General features: G+C 38.4%; 1 protein-coding gene across 2 annotated transcripts; it reads right to left on the reverse strand.

Moving 5' to 3' along the window:
- Window positions 1-19: 19 nt before the first annotated feature.
- On the reverse strand, window positions 20-20,658 carry daw1 (dynein assembly factor with WDR repeat domains 1). Of its 2 annotated transcripts, XM_026914093.3 has the most exons (14): window positions 20,564-20,658; window positions 18,527-18,599; window positions 17,753-17,897; window positions 13,760-13,818; window positions 13,557-13,679; window positions 11,329-11,428; window positions 10,721-10,828; window positions 9,245-9,351; window positions 8,940-9,042; window positions 8,722-8,836; window positions 8,363-8,439; window positions 2,886-2,978; window positions 2,700-2,769; window positions 20-2,385 (listed from the first exon to the last, which is right to left on the reverse strand). In XM_026914093.3, exons 1-14 carry the CDS (start codon window positions 20,601-20,603, stop codon window positions 2,351-2,353), a joined length of 1,248 nt encoding a protein of 415 aa, XP_026769894.1. In that variant the 5' UTR covers window positions 20,604-20,658; the 3' UTR covers window positions 20-2,350. The 2 variants fall into 2 exon arrangements, with proteins under 2 accessions (XP_026769894.1, XP_026769896.1); XM_026914095.3 differs by lacking the exons at window positions 18,527-18,599; window positions 20,564-20,658 and adding an exon at window positions 13,962-14,073 and having other exon boundaries at window positions 17,753-17,874.

A 20,658-nucleotide genomic window follows, 5' to 3' on the forward strand; every position in this document is an offset into this window, starting at 1 on the left:
ATTTTACAACACACATTAAAATTGCTCTATTACAAAACTTAAATTTTTATATATTTATACATATTGTATATGCATTGTATATGTGTGTGTAATATATATGATATTTACTGAATTGCTATTTTATCAGGTACACCTGTGTAATGTGTCAGCCTCCATCTTCCCCATCCATCAGTGGAAAGGATATCATTTGGTTTGTGGAACATTCTCTGCACAGCAATGACAATGGAATGATGTTTGCTGCATTGTTTTTAATTTTATGTCCAAAAACCTTGGACGGTTCCAGACTTTCACTTCTCATTGTTATAACGTAATATTAGGTTAATAGATTTCTTTGGAAATGTAAAATAGCACAAGAGCTTAAATACTTTGTACACATACTGGCCATGTATTAGCTATAACTACCCGTGAAGTATTATTCTCTGCCCAGTAGTGAAAATAAGGTGTGTAATGTGTGTAGTTACATATACTGGGACAATATATGTCTTGAATTTTGCAAATATCGTTGAACATTTCAACATGCATATTATTGTGGCTAATTTAAAAAAAATCAAAGATGCTGAATTCTCTAGTATTATATGCCTTGCTCTGCTTAAGCAAGAACTCTAAACAAAATGTAGAATCATACATTTTTAACTTTGTCCATATCTTGATGAATCAAAGCCAAAGAGCAGGGGGACAATATGCAGACATGAAGCGGAACATACAGGCAAGCTAGCAAGTACATTAAAGGATCTAAACATTAAGGCGATAAATGTGGTAAAACACTTCCAAAAATTTTCAAAACCTTTCCAATATGTTCTCCCAACCTCCATCACTGAGGCTAAGGGTGTGAAATATAAAAACAGCTGCCTTCTGAGGCTGTATTCAGAACAGGTACTTACTGAGGTACCTTCATCTGGATGATTTTGAAGGCAGTATACTATATACACTCGCCGGCCACTTTAAAAGGAACATGTTTATCCCGCTTTATTCATGCAATTATCCAATCAGCCAATCATGTGGCAGCAGTGCAATGCATAAATCATGCAGATACAAGTCACAAGCTTCAGAATGGGGAAAAAAAATTTATTTCAGTGACTTCAGCCATGGCAGCAATGCTATCTACCTTGCCACTGTGCTGCCCTTGTTGTTTTTTTCCAAACTTCTTTTTCAATTGGTTGTAAAGAGTAGTTATTTGATTTACCATAGCCTTCCTGTCACCTCTCTTCTCTGACCTCTCTCATCAACTATAATATTTCTGCCTACAGAACTGACACTCACTGGACATTTTTTGTTTTTTTCTGCACCATTCTGTGTAAACTCTACAGACTGTTGTGCATGATACTCAAACCAGTTCATCTGGCACCAACAAACATGCCATGGTCAAAGTCACTGAGATCACATTCTTCCACATTTTGCTGTTTGACGTGAACATTAACTGAAGTTCTTGATCTGTATCTGCATGATTTTATGCATAGTGCTGATAATTGGCTGATTGAATAATTGCCTGAAAAAGAAGAAATACACGTTTCTATTAAAGTGGCTGGTGAGTATATGTATCTTTCGCTCCCATAATCCATTGCACCAGCCAGTCTTTAAAAATGGTGACAGACAACACAGGAGAAATTCTTTGAACTTTTGTGGACAAAAGTTATTTATATTTATTTTTTTCTTATATTTGTTATATTTAATAAGATTATATTTGTAGTTACAGCATACTTACACTTTTCTGTTTTTTTTCTAAAGTATCATTTTCACCACTGATAATTTATTTCTTGTATAATGGACATTAGAGTTAGTATGTCAGTATCCAGGCAATGTGGTGACATATGTTCCCTTTAAAGCATGTCTCAAAGTGCTGCCATATAAGACAACTCATTTTTGTAACAGCTCAGACCTGACAGATTTCCTTCAGTTTATTTCCTACTTGCTTCCCATCAGGAGTGTAAATTAAGTACATTAGGAGTCTAAGTAAATTCTAATAGGAAGTAAAATAGGAAAATTGCTAAAACATGTTTACCAAAAATAATTTGAATATAATTTTCTTTAAAATCTACAATATTTTCACTTATACCTATTTACTCCCACGCATATTGTACTGTTAATTGTTGGTGAGTGTCAGTGTTTTAATTAAACGTATGTCATCATATTCGGAAAAAAAGCAAATGGTGAAGCAACAGGTGAAGCAACAAATGGTGTGTGAACAGGAGATACAAATAGATTTCATAGGAGGCTTTCTTAAACTGCTAGTGTGAGTGTATGTGTGTGTGAGCAGATTCTCAGCAACCTTTATATGCAAGTCAGAAGGCTGAATAGATCAACAACGTGTTCGTGTGTGTTTGTTAATACTGAAGGTTGCCCTCTTTGAGTCTCAACGCCAGATCCGACAGGTATTATCTTTACTGCCTGCAGAAAAAGAAACAAACACAAATTTATTAATGTGTGCGTGCGTGCTATGAACGTATATAAAAATGACAACATGGCTCCAGTGATTCTACTGGTGGCAGATTACTATGAAGAATTTGCACAGTAGAAAAAACCTAGCTACTGTTGAGAGAAGCTCAGTGTCCGTTCATTAATATGAATATCGACAGTGTTAAAATTTTACTGTAGTATTAACAGGGGATCATAGACATTTAGCTTCACTTTTGAACTACCTTATATACACCTAATGGGGTGTGTGTGTGTGTGTGTGTGTTTGTGTGTGTGTGTGTCATTGCCTGTAATGATGGTGTCTCCTTCATAGTTGAAGGCACAGGAGAAGATCTCATCAGTGTGTCCCTCCAACACCTGCACACATTATTATTACGGCACATCTACACTCGTACAATCATGAGTTCTGAGAGTTTATGTAAATCGACTAAAGGGTACAAAATTAGTAATTAATAAATGACATAATCACACACCTGGAGACATGAGCCAGAGTTCACACACCAAACACGTGCTGTCCTATCCGCACTCGCTGTTAGTACACGTGTCCCCTGTGGGTTAAAGCACACCTGGGAGAAATAAAGAGACACCAGTCATGCAAAATTAATGTTTATGTTAATCAACATTATTTTTATCGAAATTAAAAATGCAAACGCAAAAGTAATGGCATGTAATCCGTTATCACAAAAAGAGGCACAGTTACCATGGTATTTCAAAATATTGTCACTACCCCTTGTTACACTCTGGCTCAGACTGCCTAGGTGGATGATATTATAGGCCAATAAGATAAATGTCTGTCCCATAAAAAGGACAGCTGTCTTGTAAAGGCGTTATATACACTATGTACTTGTATATGGCTGAAATGACAATAAACTCCACTTGAACTTGAACACAGTAACGTTACTATGTAAATGATACAGTATTTGTCATAACTACTGCCATATAACTATAGTGAATCCTTCCCTTTTTTCTTTTCACGCACACCATGCATGAACATGAACACAGTATGAAGCTATCTGTTTGCCGCTTGTAGCTACTGTCAGAGCTACAGGGGTCTTGTCCCCCATAGCTGTGGATATCCCCCTCTAATTTCCATTCTGCATACAGTGGATATAAAAAGTCTACACACCCCTGTTAAAATTGTTTTTTTGATGTAAACAAAAAAAACAAAAAAAAAACAAGATAAATCATGTCAGATATTTTTCCACCTTTAATGTGATATAGCAACCAGCAAAATACAACTGAAAAACAAACAAACTTTTTAGGGAAAAAACAAAAAAGGAAAAAAAAAGTGTCCACACCCATTTATAATGGGGCATGTGACTGTGCTCAGAATTAACCAATCATCAAAAGCAAGTTTCTCCTTGAAGGACATTGTCAAGTCAAGTGGAGAAAATGGGGCCCCACAGTGATTTTACCAAGAACAGGTAATGCCCAGCCCACCTAAATCACGCCAAACTAAGTGGCAAAAAGTGTTATTGTCTGATAAGACCAAGGTAGAAGATTTTGGGCATAATTCTAAAAAAATTACGTTTTTTCGTTAGGCACAAAAACAAGACAGCTTATTACTCAAAGAGCACCATACCCATGGTGAAGCATGATGATGGCAGCATCTTGCTATGGGGCTGCTTCTCTTCAGCTGGGACTGGTGCTCTAGTTAAGATAGAGGGAATCATGGATAGCTCCAAATACCAATCAATTTTGATACAGCCTCTGTTATACAGCTGAAGATGAAGAAAAATTTCACCTTCCAACATGTTAATGAGCACAAATCCAAGTCAACAAAGGAATGACTTCAGAAGACGATGATCACGTTTTCGAATGGCCCAGTCATACCCCAGATCTAAATCCTGTCAAAAACATGTGGAATGACTATAAGAGGGCTGTGCACAGGAGATCAATGGAATAAAATTGCCAAATCAAAATGTGCTAAGTCAGTAGACTCTTACCCAAAAAGACTGAGTGCTGCATTACAAGCAAAATGTGTTAAGTATTAGTTAAGGGGTGTGCAACTTGTGCAACCAGGTTATTGTATGTTTTTCTGTTCCTTTGTTCCTTTTCTATTTGTTTTTCACTTGAATTTTGTTGGTTGGTATACATTAAAGGTGGAATAAGATCTGGCATGATTTAACTTGGTTAAATTTTTTTACATGATAGAAAGCTGCAATTTTAACAGGAGTGTGTATATATATATATATATATAGGGGTATATCATTCTTTTGTTGACTTGGATTTTGGATATATATATATATATATATATATATATATATATATTACCAAATACTTTATTGAGTTGTTTCTCAATTGAGTTTTTTCCCTGGTGAAAGCTTACGATGTTGCAACATCTGCAAATGTTGACTGTGTAAGGAAGTTCATTAACACCTCACTCCTTGCACTCATTGAGTGCACTCCTTGAGTTCTTTCCCTGGTGAAAGCTTACGATGTTGCATTGCATGTGGCATGCACTGGCTATATGTTGACTGTTCTGCTGCTAGCACAGGTGCACTCCCTCCAATCTGCAAATGTTGAATCTGCAAGGAAGTTCATTAACGCCTCACTCCTTGCAGTGGGGCACATAAGACAAGTTAGGGGCAACTCTCAAGTGTGTTTTGCGCAATCTGCTCAGACTGATGTGTGCAAAGCTGCCCTGTGGAACCTGCCTTATGTGCAAAGGTCAGACTTTGGGCCTGGTGTCAAAAAAGTACTACACAGGAAGGTACAGGTTTGGAAACACAAAACCAGCACAGCCAAATGGACCATTCGTGTGGTGACACACCAGTCCAGTCTTCCAACACAGAGGGCCACAGCAGGGGCTGGCATTGAGGCATTTTATAAAAGAAAACTCAGATCAGTGGGTCCTGATGACAATGTTGTCACTAGCTATTTTAGGGCACAAGGGCTAGTCGAACTCATATCACATTAATGCTGCCCCTCTGTCACAGCATTCAAAGTTCTTTCCCTCTTGGACAGAGGTGCTATAAAAGGTATCCTTGCAGTTCAAAACAAGGAGTCATACTCAACATATTTTCCTTAAATAAAGGATGGTTCCCATCAAGTTTCCATCCAGTTTTGGATCTCAGAGAGTTGACCCAGTTCCTGAAGACCTTCTCTTTTAATATGCTATGGATGGTAACTGAAGCTGAAGATCCAGCTGCATAATTAAGGGCTCAGGCCCAGGTCTCTGAGCTTGGTGTCTAGTCTAGAAGGGCACTATGGCATTGAGTGCTGTAATATACAAACAGCATTCTCACATAAGTATTCTTGTTTTCCAGGTGAGAGAGGGCTATGTGTATTGCAGTGGAGATTGCATCATCTGTAGATCTGTTATGACAGTAGGCAAATTGCAGAGGGTCTTAGGTGGTAGAGAGCATGGTGCAGAGAAGATTTCTGACACTGCCTGATGATGGAGGTGAATATTACAGGTCCCCAGTCATTAAGACATGTTGCCTTGTTATACTTAAGAACAGGCACAACAGTAGACTTCTTGAAGCAGGCAGGAATGGTAGACAGAGTGAGAGACAGATTGATAATGTCTGTGAATACACAGGCTAAATGACCTGTGCATGCTCGAAGGACATGACCAGGGATGCCACCTGGCCTGGCTGCTTTGCGGGACTTGACTCGCCAGTCTGGGAGTGCTCTCTGTGACACTGGTGTAATCAAAACAGCATAGAATGTGTTCAGCTCATTGGCGACAGAGATGGAAGAGTTTGCACCGTTGATGTTCTTGTTTTTAAGTCTGTAGTGCTTGCCATATGCTCCTTGAATCAACAGTGTCAAATTTGTCTTCGATTCTGTCTCTGTAATTGTGTTTGGCTGCTGTGATTATTCTGCGAAGAGCTTAACTGTTTTTATTCTGACGTGTCCCTGGACACAAAAGCAGTAGACCATGTGTTTATTGCTGCACTAATTTTGCTGGTAATCCATGGTTTCTGTTTGGGATATCCAAACTGTCTAGACATGGAAGGGGGGGTAGCAATGATTGAGTATCCAGTCTCCTCATCTGTTGTTTGAGATATGTTGGTAGTATTTGGGGCTAACCTGCTTCAACGTTTGCTATGATGAAGTCCTTTGCAACAATAAGGGCAGCAGCTGCATGCATGGTTTCCTGTTTATTGATGTCCTTGTACAGTATCTGAAGTGCCACATCACAGTCTGCTTGTAGTGGGATAAAAACAGTCAGTATAATAACTGATGTAATCTCTCTAGGTAGCTTGAATGGCTGGCACTTAAGCGTGATGTGTTCCAGATCGGGAGAACAGAAGGTCTTGAGAGTTTATACATTCCGGTGATCATACCAAGCCTTATTGGTCATAACACACATTCCCCCTTTTACAGGGAAATCTATGCTGCTGCTATGTGGATGTCACCATGCACTTTCTCCATATTTTACAAGGTTAACATTGCCCCTGCCACTGCAGCCATCACTTCTGAGCACCTTTTAGGGCAGTCCTAAGGTGAGGTCTATTCCTCATGACATTATTACATTACCCCTGGCAGTTAGCAAGGGTGAAATAGAATGCTAGTTATTTATGTAACTGTGGTTTTGTCGACCCCATATAACTGCAAATGTTCTTTGTCATATGAAACCGGTACTAGTTCAGCAAGAAGGTTGTTGGGAATGCTTGCTGTTTGACACAGTATTTTCCATAAATACCGATGTCATACATCGATACTTTTTCAAAACATTACAGACAGGACCCTCCATCAATGTCTGAAAGGTAGCAGTACTGTATGGGGGTTGCACAAAAGCATTAACACTCTGAGAGTCCCTTTCTCTGGGATTTTTGATGTTTGGAACTCTCCATCCTGAATGGACGTTTCAAAAGCTTCATCTTTGGCATGGTATGTTTCAGCTTGTTTGTGCCACTCAGCTGTGATACATCTATGATCATATTATTATCAAGAAGAGATCACCACAGATAGAAGGGAAAGAAGTGGAACAGAATTTTTAAAAAGGTATATGACAAGATTTATGCAATTTTATGATTAATTTTATGATGAAAACAATCAAGTTGCTTATTTGCTAGTGATCGGTTAGCTTGACTAGTTAGTTAGCCAGCCAGATAATGTCAACTTGAAGACTGTTTAAATAGGTGCTTGTGCCAGTGTTTGTGCTATTTTGCTAGGCTGCTGTTAGCCACTCACAACCTACAACAATTAATTACTCCAATCAACCTTGATAAACCTCACAATATTAAACACCACACAATTCCTTTTTTTCCATAAGCCTCGTAATACTTTGCTGCTCAATTAGACACAGAAATCAATATTGTAATATCGCAAAACATGACAAAAACTAGTCAATGATCATACTACAAAATTCTAACATCGGCAGATGAGTCTGTGTATGTGTGTGTGTGTGTGTGTGTGTGTGTGTGTGAGAGAGAGAGAGAGAGAGAGAGAGAGACAGCTTAAACTCTGTGTGACCTATGTCACTGTGGCAGTATGTTCTACAGCTGAAATTGATGAAGAGCCCCTTATGTGGATGTTGTTATAAAAATGTAAGAGTGTGTTTGAATTATAATCCATTATACAGGAAATGGAACTATTCTGGCCTTCATGATGAGAGGGGGGAGATGGAGATAAAAAGATAGAGAGAGAGAGAGAGAGAGAGAGAGAGAGAGTGAGTGAGAGAGAGATGGATGAATGGATGGATAGATACATACAGGGAGGAATTGAGAGGGAGGGTGAGAAAAATAAAAGAAGATGTGTGAATAATGACATAATGGTGGCATGAAGACAGGAGTGAGAAGGAAATTGGTAACTGAAAGAAATATGAGAAAATGGTATAGAGAGAGAGATAGACTGTGAAACATGTAGAGACAAACAGGAAGTGACTGAGGGACAGGCAAGAAAAACAGGAAATGAACACGGAAATGGAGATGTGATGAGGAAAAAGATAAGCAGGTGTGTGTGTGTGTGTGTGTGTGTGTTTGAATGTAAGACTTACCTTAGATATCTCTCCTTCATGACCCTCAAGTTTACATACACACTGGTAGGTTTCTGCATTAAACACCCTGGATGTACCTAAACAGAGGGAGGATGAGTAAGAAGAGAGAATGTGCAAGCAGTGATGATAATGATGGCAATGTTTATGATAATCTTGCTGTAATGCGGATGGTGATGATGATGAATGTGATCATGATGCTAATGGTTGTAGTGATGGTGAGGATTCTGATCATGATAATGATGTGGCTGGTGAGATACTGGTAATGATGTGCCTGCTTGTTAGACGTCACTGGTGATGATGTGGTTGGTGGTGGTGTGGAAATTGTGATGTTGTTGTGCTGATGGCAGCAATGGACTCACCATCGGCAGAAGCTGTCGCGATGAGCTGACCGGTATAATTAAAGCAAACATCCAGCACCTCATCATCATGACCAATCAAAGTCGCCAAACACTGGCCACTCTCAGCATCCCACAACTACACACATACATACAAACACATAAGCTCAGTTTAGGCCTTTTATACACACATACAGAACATTTATTCATGATATGTACTGAATATAGCACTGAATTCTGACCTTGCAGCTTTTGTCCATAGAGGCAGAGACGATGAGGGAACAGTCCCAGTTGAAGTGCACACTACTGATTTCTCCTCTGTGCCCTATCAGAGTGTGTATTCGCCTTCAACGACACGTACAACACAATCAATCAATCAATCAATCAATAAATAAAATACTCCAATCAGAGAACATTTGTGAAATGGTTATCTAGAATCTGGTGTTGGCTAGGCTAATTTCCCTTTTTTCCACAATTCACGTCTAGGCAGTAGATGTTCAAAATTCTGAGTGAACTCTCAGGACACCAACTGCTGGGTCACACACACCTTCCTGATGGTACATCCCACAGTGTGAGCGTGTGATCGAATGACCCAGTGACTACACGATTCCCAACCGTGTTGAAGGAGAGAGAGATTATCTCAGCAGAGTGACCCTAAGAGAGACAGTGAGTGTGAGAGACAAAAAAAAAAGACAAAAAAAAGAGAAAGTGAGAAATTATTTGTTATTCTACACCAAGGACAAAAGTAGAAAATGTTGGATCTTTAAGAACTTGTTATTCTGATGCATCATTTAGATTCACTGGAGAGGAACTGGGGAGTTAAACAATGTAATGATGGGACAAACACACACACACACAGTCACGAAGCAAGAGGCAAAGCAGGCTCCGAATGCCACGGACTCCCTCACTGCCTATGTGAAAATAACAAACAATTATGACACCAAGAACTGGCCGAACACACACGGGCCACATGATATGTTTTAGAGAGCGGTGTTGGCCTGGGTTCAAGGGGATAAGGGTGGAAGGGAACCAAATAAGTTTGTTAGAAAAAAAATATACTGCAGGCAAATACAAACAAAGATAATAACCATGCAAGCAGGCAGGATTGCTCAAGAGTTTCTGTGAGAATGGGTGGGATTACAGAGAATTCTTTCTGGAGCAGGCAGGAGTGGGGTTTTAAAAAAATAGTCCCATGCACATGTCTAGTCTACATCTTTACTGTGGGTCCCACGTGAATGCCCTACCTATTGTCCTTCCCAAATAAGATTTGTATAGCATCTCTAAGTAGCCCCTTGGCATGGGACTATCTATATCATAACAGCAATACTCGGTATGGTCTTTCAATGCCTCTTATTGCCACGATACATCAACAGTTGACCCACCATATAAACAAATCAATGCACGTTTACAGCAAGTTTCTCCTGATAATATCAGCTGTAAGTTCTGGTTTAGTGAATGTTAATTTCTTAAAAGATTTTTATTGAATAAGATGCTTTTGAAACTTTGACATGTGTATTACTTACACAAAGCATGTTTTTAAAATAGGTCAAAAGTTACAGAACATGCCATTTTTATCAGGAAAGTTGATCTATTTCATCATTCTGTCAACATGTAGCTGTTAAAGCTGTGAACAAGGTCAATTTGATGGAAAAAGCTGCAAGCATTTTTTTTTTGCACATAAAGTTGAGGGGAATATCACTAAAATAATATACTACTGTAATACAGAGCCTGACAATAAAATACAACCTGTTTTCATCCCTCTTTATCACATGTATTTGAAATATAAAGTATTTTATTGCTGCTGTTTAAACACTTTTTCTGCCAGTTTGAAATGGAAACTGCGTCAGAGCACAGCACTGCCTTCTGTGTAAGTCTACAGTAATACATACTCCTCATCTAATTCCTCATCTAATGGTCAACTAACCAGATTTACTAAAGTAATAGAACAGCCATTAAGATGGCCAAAGGGCCTCAACTGATGGTAGGGGACAAAAAGAATTGGAACACAGCCAGAGATACTCACTGCTAGGGTGGAAACCTCTTTACCACTCTCCACATCCCACAATTTAGCCGTAGTGTCCATGCTGCCTGTGGCAACCAGGGTACTCTGCGGGTTGAAGGTTACACAGACCTGCAGAGGGGACACACACACACACACACACACACACACACACACACACACACACACATACACACACACACTGTATGGCTGGACAATTTGTACAATCACCTGGAGTGTTTTGTGTGTCACGTCGTTTTGAGGATGATAGCAAAGCATATCAATGGTTTCTGACAGACAGGAAAATGTCCTAAAGTGTAACACACAGAGGAGGTTGCTGATGGTGTCAAAAAAAAATTTTTTTTCTGTTGTTGTTGTTATTAACCTAATACCTTTTTTAATTATTCAGTAATTACTATGAATTATTCAGTAACTACACTGGAACTAATAGGAAAATGCATGTAGTTACTAGAGTGACAATTATGAGGAATGTATAGGGTGTGTGAACAAGAGACTCACATAGAGTTTAGTTTCATACATAGATTTTTCACAATGGATCTATTTCAGAATAAAATAACAGAATAAAATCAGCTCTTGCAGTCTCTTGCAGATTTGAGGGGTGTAAGACGTACGATTTCCGCTGTGTGTCCTCTAAACGTGTAGAAACACTTTCCAGTTTCGGCACTCCATAATTTGCAGGTCTTATCAAAGGAGCCTGTAGCTATTTTATCTCTGTGAGAGATAAATATAGTTAGAAACACAGAAAAGACAAATTAGTAAGTTTCGGTTCATACATTTAAATATTTCTCGAAATGTATAGTCAATTACATTGATTTCTTTATCCATATCTCAGTGATTTATAAATTTCCAGGCTTTGGCATAAGCAAACTCAATATGGTAATAAGTATATAGTGAATTATAATGAGATAGAGATGCACAATGCACATCCTATCACCTGAAGAACAACTTACAGAAAATGAATATACTATATTGCACATATATTTAGGATGAATACCATAATTGCCTGCACAATATGTATGCTAAGCCACTCCCATCTTTAAACAGCTTTAAAAAGAGAAAGGGATTGAGAGAGAAGGAGAGAGAGATAAATATCTGTTCTTATAACAGTAAATCCATACAAAAGTCTATTGTACAGTGGATGCATCAGGTAAGCTAATCTATCTAGAGCAGGGGCTACATATTTTTGAGTCCTGGATAGGTGCCAGACGGTGCACAACATTATAGGGAGAGAGAAATAAGCTGTTTTGAATTGAGAGAAGGAGATAGTGAATGAGGGAGACAGAGCAAGAGAAACAGAGATAAAGGAAGCGAGATAAAGAAACAGAAGGGGATAAGAGAATGAGCACCTGACTCAAAATGACAAGTGCTCCCACACAACACTCTGGAGCTGGCTGAACCTGTAGTGTGTGTGTGTGTGTGTGTGTGTGTGTGTGTGTGTGTGTGTGTGTGTGTGTGTGTGTGTGTATGTGTGTGTGCGTGTACAGGTTCTGTTTGAGCTTCGGTTTTGTAACCTTAATTCAGCAAGTGACGTGGCTTTTTTAACTCAATACTTTTTTTAAATATTTCAGATTAAAGTGTGAATGTTTGTATAGTTGAATTTCAGCTGACATCTGATCATGTCATGTAATGTCATGGAACTATGCTGTACAGTAGGTTCTCAGCCTTGGGGTTGCAACCCTCTTGCCTCATCTCCTGAGATGATGATGGGATCGCAGATTTTTACCATCCAATTATTGTAGTTATATGCACATGAACAATTGATTTATGGAATATTTTAATATAATAAATAAAACTTTTTGATATTAATAATTATAATTATTAAAATTTAATTAGCCTTGATTAAATTTGAAGCTTCTTTTAAGCCTGTTACACCAGACTGCGTCTGTGCTGCGTCCAACATGCTGTCATGCTAATCAAAGTGGCCTTTTACAATGTAAACTGCTCATGGTTTTAAACTAGAAACACTACAAAATGCAATAATCTGAGTATAATTTTGCAGCGTATTCCCATAATTTAAATCGCCCATGGGCAATATTTCATGTTCTATCCTACTGCAGCAGTGCATGCTCTGGCATCGGTTAAAATCTGATTGGCCAAAAAGGTTGAGAACACTTGAACTACACCCTCATTAGGATCCTAACACTAATTCACTACAATAACATCATTTAATTCTTTCATTAATCCATTATTTTATTAACATATACACTATATTGACAAAGGTTTGTGGACACCTGACCATCACACCTATATTTGCTTTTTGAACATCACTTTCCAGATGTAGTCTCTGTTTTGCTGTTATAATAACCTCCAATTTTCTGGGAAGGCTTTCCACTAGATTTTGGAGTGTGGTAGTGGGAATTTGTGTTCATTCAGCCAGAAGACCATTAGTGAGGTCAGGCACTGATGTCGGGTGAGGAGGCCTGGGCGCAGTCAGCGTTCCAGTTCATCTCAAAGGTGTTCAGCGGGGTTCAGATCAAGACTCTGTGCAGGTCACTCGTGTTCTTCCACTCCAACCTTGGCAAATCATGTTTTCATGGGGCTCGCTTTGTGCACAGGGGCATTGTCATGCTGGAACATGTTTGGGCCTCTTAGTTCCAGTGAAGGGAAATTGTAAAGCTACAGCATACAAAGACATCCTATACAACTGTGGGCTTCTAACTTTGTGGCAACAGTTTGGGGAAGAACCACATATGGGTCTGATGGTCAGATGTCCACAAACTTTTGGACATATAGTGTAAGAGTTTATTTTCAAGAGAGAATTCTGATTTACGAGGATAGAAGTATGGTACAGAGAAAGAAATGGATGGTAATGAATAGCAATAATCATAAATATTATTACCCATAGGGATTATTGAATGCGATGGCATAAACAACATTTCTGTGCCCCTCCAGTGTGTGCAGTTCCTCTCCAGACACAGTGTCCCATATTTTACATGTTCTGTCATAGCTCCCGGTTATGAAACTGCAGACAAGATGAGGGAGAAAAGGATGAGCGGAGGAGTGAGTGAGTGAGAAGAACATGAGCGGCTGAGATAAACTCACCTCGACCCTGATTTATTGAAGGCGACATTGGTAAGAGGCAGGATGTGAGCCTGAAGCGCCTAGAGAGCGAGGGAGAGGAAGAGAGAGAGAGAAAGGAGTGAGAGGGAGGGAATGATGGATGGAAAGAGTGTGTTGTGAAGTGGTGCGCTTAAGTGCATTAATTCATTTCCAATCTATAATCCTGACTGTGTGATTTACATACATCGGTAATTTTCAGCCTGTAAACCATGGCTTCCCAGTGGGTGGTGGTGGTATTGCATCCAGTGGAGGTGGCAAGAATATTATGCTTTCAGCATGCACAGCTGCAGGGACAGCTGTGGCAACCGAAAAAAGCATTATTTTGTGCATGCATGGATTTGTCTTGCTGCTTCACATGTTAATGTATTTGGCACTGACATTAGATAAAAATGTTAGTTTTTCAAGAACGCAGAGCACATTTTTCAACTCTAATCCTTTATTTTCTTTTTTTCTGAAGGTGCTTTCACATATGCAGCATTGTGAATTCCATTATTCCATTTGAATCAAACCCTGGTGCATTTTCACATGGTTCAGTTCATTTGGGCACATAAGAACACAGCAATTTCACTTGGCTGTGGACCTAAACAACTGGTCTGTAAGCAAATAGTGCAGTTCCATTGCAGTGAGAAAGCAACTCGACCCTGAATCAACCCAACTGCAGGAAGTAAACCAAACACGCATTATAGGTGCCAGGATTTCTCATTAATAATTGTCTTATTACTAATTTTGCCACCATTGACTGTGCTGCTGAATAAGATATGTGGCCTGTTGTTTTAAGTTGTTGTGTAACAGAGTAACAAATAAGTCCATAAAGTGTGAATTGTTGAAATTTTGTCAACTTTCTAAATCTTCTGTCAATTTTAGGGCAGGATGGTGAGTTGTTTATTCTGCCAAGCCTTGATGGAACTGGATGATGAACATGATCAGTGCCCAAATTGTTTGCGATCTGAACACTTACAGAGCCAAAATGCGCCTCACGTACTTTGAAAATGCTGCTGTCTTTTCACCTTCCACTGGAGCTGTGCAGCCAAAGTGAGGAGTGAAGCAAATGGCAGACATAAGAGCAAAGGTAAGCTCCTTCACCATGTTGCAGCGGCAGAAGACCCAGCGAACAGGAGAGAGTGCCTTTACTGCATTGGAATGCAGATTTGATTCACATTCCCTGAAATTGAGGCTCACTCAGAGAGCACTGGTAGCTACATATCAAAACAGACTAAAGATCGGAGAGAAAAATCAGAAGCACAGCAGAGTAGTGACACTGAATGTGCTACAAGCCAGTGTTAAGGCTGCCATGGAAAAATAAATTTGGATCCTCCAGCCAAAATGGCTGGACAAGTGCCTAATCTGTTTTCATGGTGCATTCACCCATGCAAGTTGCTGGGATCTTCCACAATGTAGCAATTTTTCTGATGAGCCCTTATGCATGTTCAAGGGTGGGTAAAAGATTAGACTTTATAAAAGAGCAGGCATACCAGCTGGTACCTGGATGGGTCTTTGGCACGCAAGCCCAGGAAGCATTAAATGATTGCCTCCTTCTGTCTGGGGCAATAGCGAAAAACGTGACACAACATACTGCCCTTAGGGTTCGTCTGCATTATCACATTATTACCAATTATGGAGTTGGGTTTAAAAGACCAAGCTACACTACATGTCCAAAAGTATGTGGACAACTGACCATCAAACCCATGCAGCTTTTGGAATTTGCCATATGAATCAATGGAAGATGCAGGCATAAAATTCCTTTCGCTTAAGATATATAATTTTTTCTGACATGCAGACACATAAGTGAATTGCATGCATTATTGGTCAGCACGCAGTACCTTTGTTGGGGACCAGAGTTCAAACATGTCACACTGTGACCAAACCCAGCGTTCAAAAAGACTTATCAACTTATCAACCTATCTGTGCCTGCAGGTGAGAATGTCCAGCGGTCTTAAGCACTATGTGTAAGAGTTTGTGTGCTTTGTGGAGAACCACAAAAGGGCTCGGCTGTCTAAAGACAGGTTAGCCTGTTGGTTAAGCAAGTGATTGTGCAAACACGCTTGAAAGCAGGGCAAAAGGAATATCAATTGCAGACATTTGTGAAGTAGCCACATGGAGTCCACGGTTTACCTTTGCCAGATTTTACAGACTGAATGTTGCTTCTTCGCAACCCATGTGCCCTGGAGAAAGTTTATGTAATCCTCTCCCTCAATCAACACTCTGAGTGACTCTCAGTCTCAAAAAAGTAGGATATTGGCACTCTTTATAAGTGCTGTCTGTTCTGGAAAGGTAAAAGGAAAGAATTCAATATTTTGTGAAATAAGGCTACATTCGGTGACCTCTCCCACTGTGTGTTCTGTTGCAGTGTTGTCTTTATTGTTCTCTGTAAAAAATGGATTTATTAAATAATATTTTAAGAGGACTACTTTCATAATCAGAGCAAATGTACAAAAATACGGCATAAGATTGTGGCACATATTTTTTGTATTTTCATGACCAACAGCGCAGGTGGTAATGTGGCACAGAGGGGGGTAAATGTAAAAGGAGCTACTACATTACAGGGACATGTGGTTAGGCAAGCTGCTGTGATATACAATCAATTCAGCTCCACTCAGATTTTTAGTGGTCTCTGTTACTATACTTGATGTCATTATTTTAGCAGAAATGTCACAAATGCTGACAATTTAATACAAGTGCATGTGCTTTTTAACTGCAATCACTTACAAACAAACAAAGGAGTCGAATACACCAACATCACATTAATACAGAGACCAAAACAAATTAAAGGAAAAAAAACCCCACAAAAATAACAAGGTGCATACACACACACACACACACACACAAAAAAACCTAATACAAACATGGCACAAATCATGTTTGCGTCGGCACAAAAAATAAAGCCTAAATTTTTAAGGCAGCTGTCGTTGCGCAAAAAAAAAAAAGGAAAGAAAAAGAAATCTGCAGCAAAATTATTAATCTCTAACAACTCTTAATTTATCCTTTCAAGCTGTCTTTACCTGCACTGACACAACCCCCCCCCTCCCCAATTAATTAGCTAATTATACAATATAATAGTCTATCAAACTTCAGCTAGCAAATCTGGCAGATATTTACTGCTAATGAGATAACATTAAGGTTAGCTAAATTATCTACTTAGGTGACTAACAATATTGCCTTGAGGAAGAGGAATGGCTAGTTTATGTGTTGTATAAATCCAGTAGTTTATGCTAATCCATGTGCTGACCTAAAGATGTTAAATGAAAGGCTAGTGGTGATGTCAGATGGCAAGGTTTGTGATTAGCTGATCAATCCTTGATCTAACCTTTGATGACCCAGGGACAGCTGTCACTTGGTAAATTCAGGACAGGTACGTATTTATTTACATTGCCTTGCTTGATCACCTTGATCACCTTACTTGAATTTGCTTTTTTTTTTGTTTGATTTGTTTTGCTTTGTTTTTCACATAACTGACCCCCTGCTGCCATCTGGAGGTTATAGTGAAAACAGTTAACTCAAACTGCCCATTTTTATGAAAAGGAATATACTACCTTTTGTGTTTATCACCGTAAAGTTTAAGAAGGAGCTATAAGAAAAAAAAAAAAACATAAAACATGTCTTTGTGATTAGACATTGTGTGGAAATGTAGCGGCAGTAAAAATGGTAACTCTCTTGTGTTTCCTGTTTTATATCTTTTTGCCTTTGTGTCAGGTTTATTTCGGCACTCTGAGAGTATGGTCTATTATAACTTTGACCTTACTCTCAGAGTGGCGAAATAAATCTGACACAAAGGCAAAAAGAAAGAACTGGCCTTGCCATTCCAATACTTTGAACAGCATTTTGGACTGTATATATGTATTATTGCCCTCATTGGATCATGACTTGCTATTTTCTTAATGTTGTACAATTAAACACGGAAGATTTTGATTTCTTATATACTGATAATCATTTGTCAGGAACATCAATGTGTGTACAAATGTGTGTGTATGTGCATACCTTGAACAGGTAAAAGTTGCGTTCATCTGGTTGGCTGAGTTTGTCCTGTAATCGTTTAATCAGCACTTTCACCTGATCGGTACGTGAGTCAGTGATTAATGGCTCGATTCGTCTGATTTCTGATAGCAACTCATTCACATCGGTGCTGAAATGAGATGCAGTGTGAATTGCTATAACTATAAGCTTACATGTACATAATTCAACTAAGTCCAATTTTATAACTGTATTACAATACATCACATGATTGCAAAATTGTAAGTGATATTAATCAATATATTAATGGTAGGTTAGATTAATCCTATAAATCTGGAACAGGATGTTTAGAAAGCACATATAGGTGTGATGGTCAGGTAAACCTTACCAGGCTACCTCGAGTGGTAGCTAAGGTCATACAGTCAATAGTAAATTGTTATAAAATAGCTAGTGTTAGCTGTCTTGTCTTAGTTCATGCTAGTTACAATATCAGTACAATGATCACCCCTACTTTCATCTCTCTGGTTAATATAATATATATATATTGATCCTACTGACTGTGCTACTTTTGGTTAGTTAGCAAGCTAGTTCAGGCATCAAAATCTGTTAAAACAGTTTACAGCTATAAAATTTTGGGGCTCTAGATTATTTTATTGAATATTGTGTCAATCATTGGTCCAAACCTAAGAACCAGCAAGTCCATTTGGACTGGCTTCAACCTGAGTTGCAAGTCAATCTGAGTAAGTTAAATACCTGTAAAATACATGTTGATTTAAAACTGGCAAAGCATTAAACACTCACTTTGGTGTTAAGCGCAGCAGGTCGATGCATCTGCTCCTCTCCTGTCCTCCTTTCTCATAGTCCAGAATTATACCTGCACAAAAACCAAGTTCAGACTCAGTGTGACGTGGGGATTAGGTGATACATTCCTGAACCGACTGTCATAACAGTTTTCAGTAAATCACAGCATAGGTTTAACCATTTTGCAAAAAAGGATGACATTAAATCCCATAAAACACTGTGATAGTCTGACAGTTCAGTTATAGAGGTGAAACTGCTAGAATATTGTTTAAAGTGGATCACTGTTATATAAGTACTGTAAGCAAAAAATGTTAACCACAAAATGTGTACTCATATTTGATGATATTTTATCTTCAATGGTATAGATGTACCGGTGTAGTGCTCAATGTGACACGGAGGCCTGAAAGTGATCTATATGACCTTACATAGGCAGTTGTATCCTGCTAAGAGGGGAGAGCAGAAACAAGCTGTAGATTTAAGTGAGTGAGGCTTCCTTAAACCATAACATAAGCATATATGGGAATGTTGGGTCTTGTGAAAAACAGGATGTGGACCTTTTTTTTCATGTAAATGTATATAAGAATGCCCTTCTGAAGAGTACAATGTAGGAGAATGGTATTTCATACACTATTTTTTTTTATCTTTCATCTTTTATTGGATTGTAATAATTTATTGTAAAATCTACCTAGCAGTAGTAGAATGAGGAACGTCTCCTCATTGTGTGGCGTCAACACATCTGAACACACGCCAGTCCTGTACAGAGCAATTACTCTGGAAGACTGATGCTGCATCTCAATTCGCCTACTTATACTACACACTCTTTTCATGAAGAAAAAAGTACATACTTTTGAGTATGTAGCAAAAGCGTATGCAGGTACTGGGACGTACTAACACGTCATGTAATGGAAGAGAAACTGTCACCGTAAACAAACTTCTCGTTGCATTTCAGCTTTTCTTCATTCATTATTCCTTAATTCCATAATTTCATTTATTTTTCCACATTTCGTTTACAGCTCTCTAAAATAGGTCCTTGAATTTGGAGACGCAAACCATCACAAAGCTCCTCCTCTTTCACACAAGGAGATTGTGGGCAATATTAGCTGAAAAAGTGTCCATGGGCCCGGAAATAGTAGAGCGTTCGGGTACCTCTGGAACACTCGTTTCAACATACTACGATTTGGGACACACTAATTCTAATCTCGGATACTATTTAGGACGGATAGTAGGTGAATTGAGACACGGCATGAGACAACATTAGGTGAAATGACATTTTAAGATTTCCATGATATCTAATATGATAATATTGTGTTGTGTTCTCTTTGTAAAAATGCTCTATTTAATAAATTTCCTTACATCTGAAGTTATTTTCATTATGGACACATAAAGGGGTCTACTGAAATTAATTACAGCATGTGTGGTCTTATAAATGGTTTTAATAAATATATAAATAAGCAAGCAAGCAAGCAAACAAACAAACAAATGAATAAATAACACCAACACAATACACAACTCAAGTAATACTGAAATGTTAGGAATATTTAACAATGACTGAATTTGTTCTGTAATTCTTAATCTGTTTCAGAAATATTTAATATTTATTATTATTAATCTAATATTATACAGTGATATGTGATTTTTTGTTGAAGAGCTAACTTAAGTCCTGTTTTTGCCCAATAACAACTGTTTATGTTGACTATGACTGTGTTCAGTATTATTTGTTTAGGTTCAGTAAAAGCTTGTATGTGTTTTTGTTTAGTAAGGCAAGTTAATAGCAAATAATAACCAGGGGAATATCTTTATTTATATCTTTAATGTATTTATTCACTGTAATTAAGGTTTTGTTTCAAGAGCTAGCTTAGCTACCTCTCAACAGCTAATGTGTTTGTTTCTTAAAACCAGCTTAAGTTTGTGTTAAAAACACAAGCTAGTTTACGAAGCATGAAAACCAGGCGGTAATATATACATTACGAAAACAGACTATATTAAGCTGTAAAAGGAGTAATAAAAAGTCATGTAGTGTTACTTTTTCAGTGTTACCTGGAGGATAGTAGCGAATGTGGAGCCGCTTCAGTCTCATTTCTGCTTGAGTTTAACACAGCGTTACCACGGCAACCACGACTACGCGCCTCATT

Source organism: Pangasianodon hypophthalmus, chromosome 6 (assembly GCF_027358585.1).
Source record: "Pangasianodon hypophthalmus isolate fPanHyp1 chromosome 6, fPanHyp1.pri, whole genome shotgun sequence".
Classification (NCBI taxonomy): domain Eukaryota; kingdom Metazoa; phylum Chordata; class Actinopteri; order Siluriformes; family Pangasiidae; genus Pangasianodon; species Pangasianodon hypophthalmus.

Excerpts from the sequence above, each read along its gene's own strand:
- daw1 (XM_026914093.3), bottom strand. The coding sequence starts at position 20,603 with ATGAGACTGAAGCGGCTCCACATTCGCTACTATCCTCCAG. Across the intron at positions 18,600-20,563 it reads CATTCGCTACTATCCTCCAG|GTATAATTCTGGACTATGAG; the intron begins GTAACACTGAAA and ends GTTTTTGTGCAG. Across the intron at positions 2,386-2,699 it reads AGGAGACACCATCATTACAG|GCAGTAAAGATAATACCTGT; the intron begins GCAATGACACAC and ends CTTTTTCTGCAG.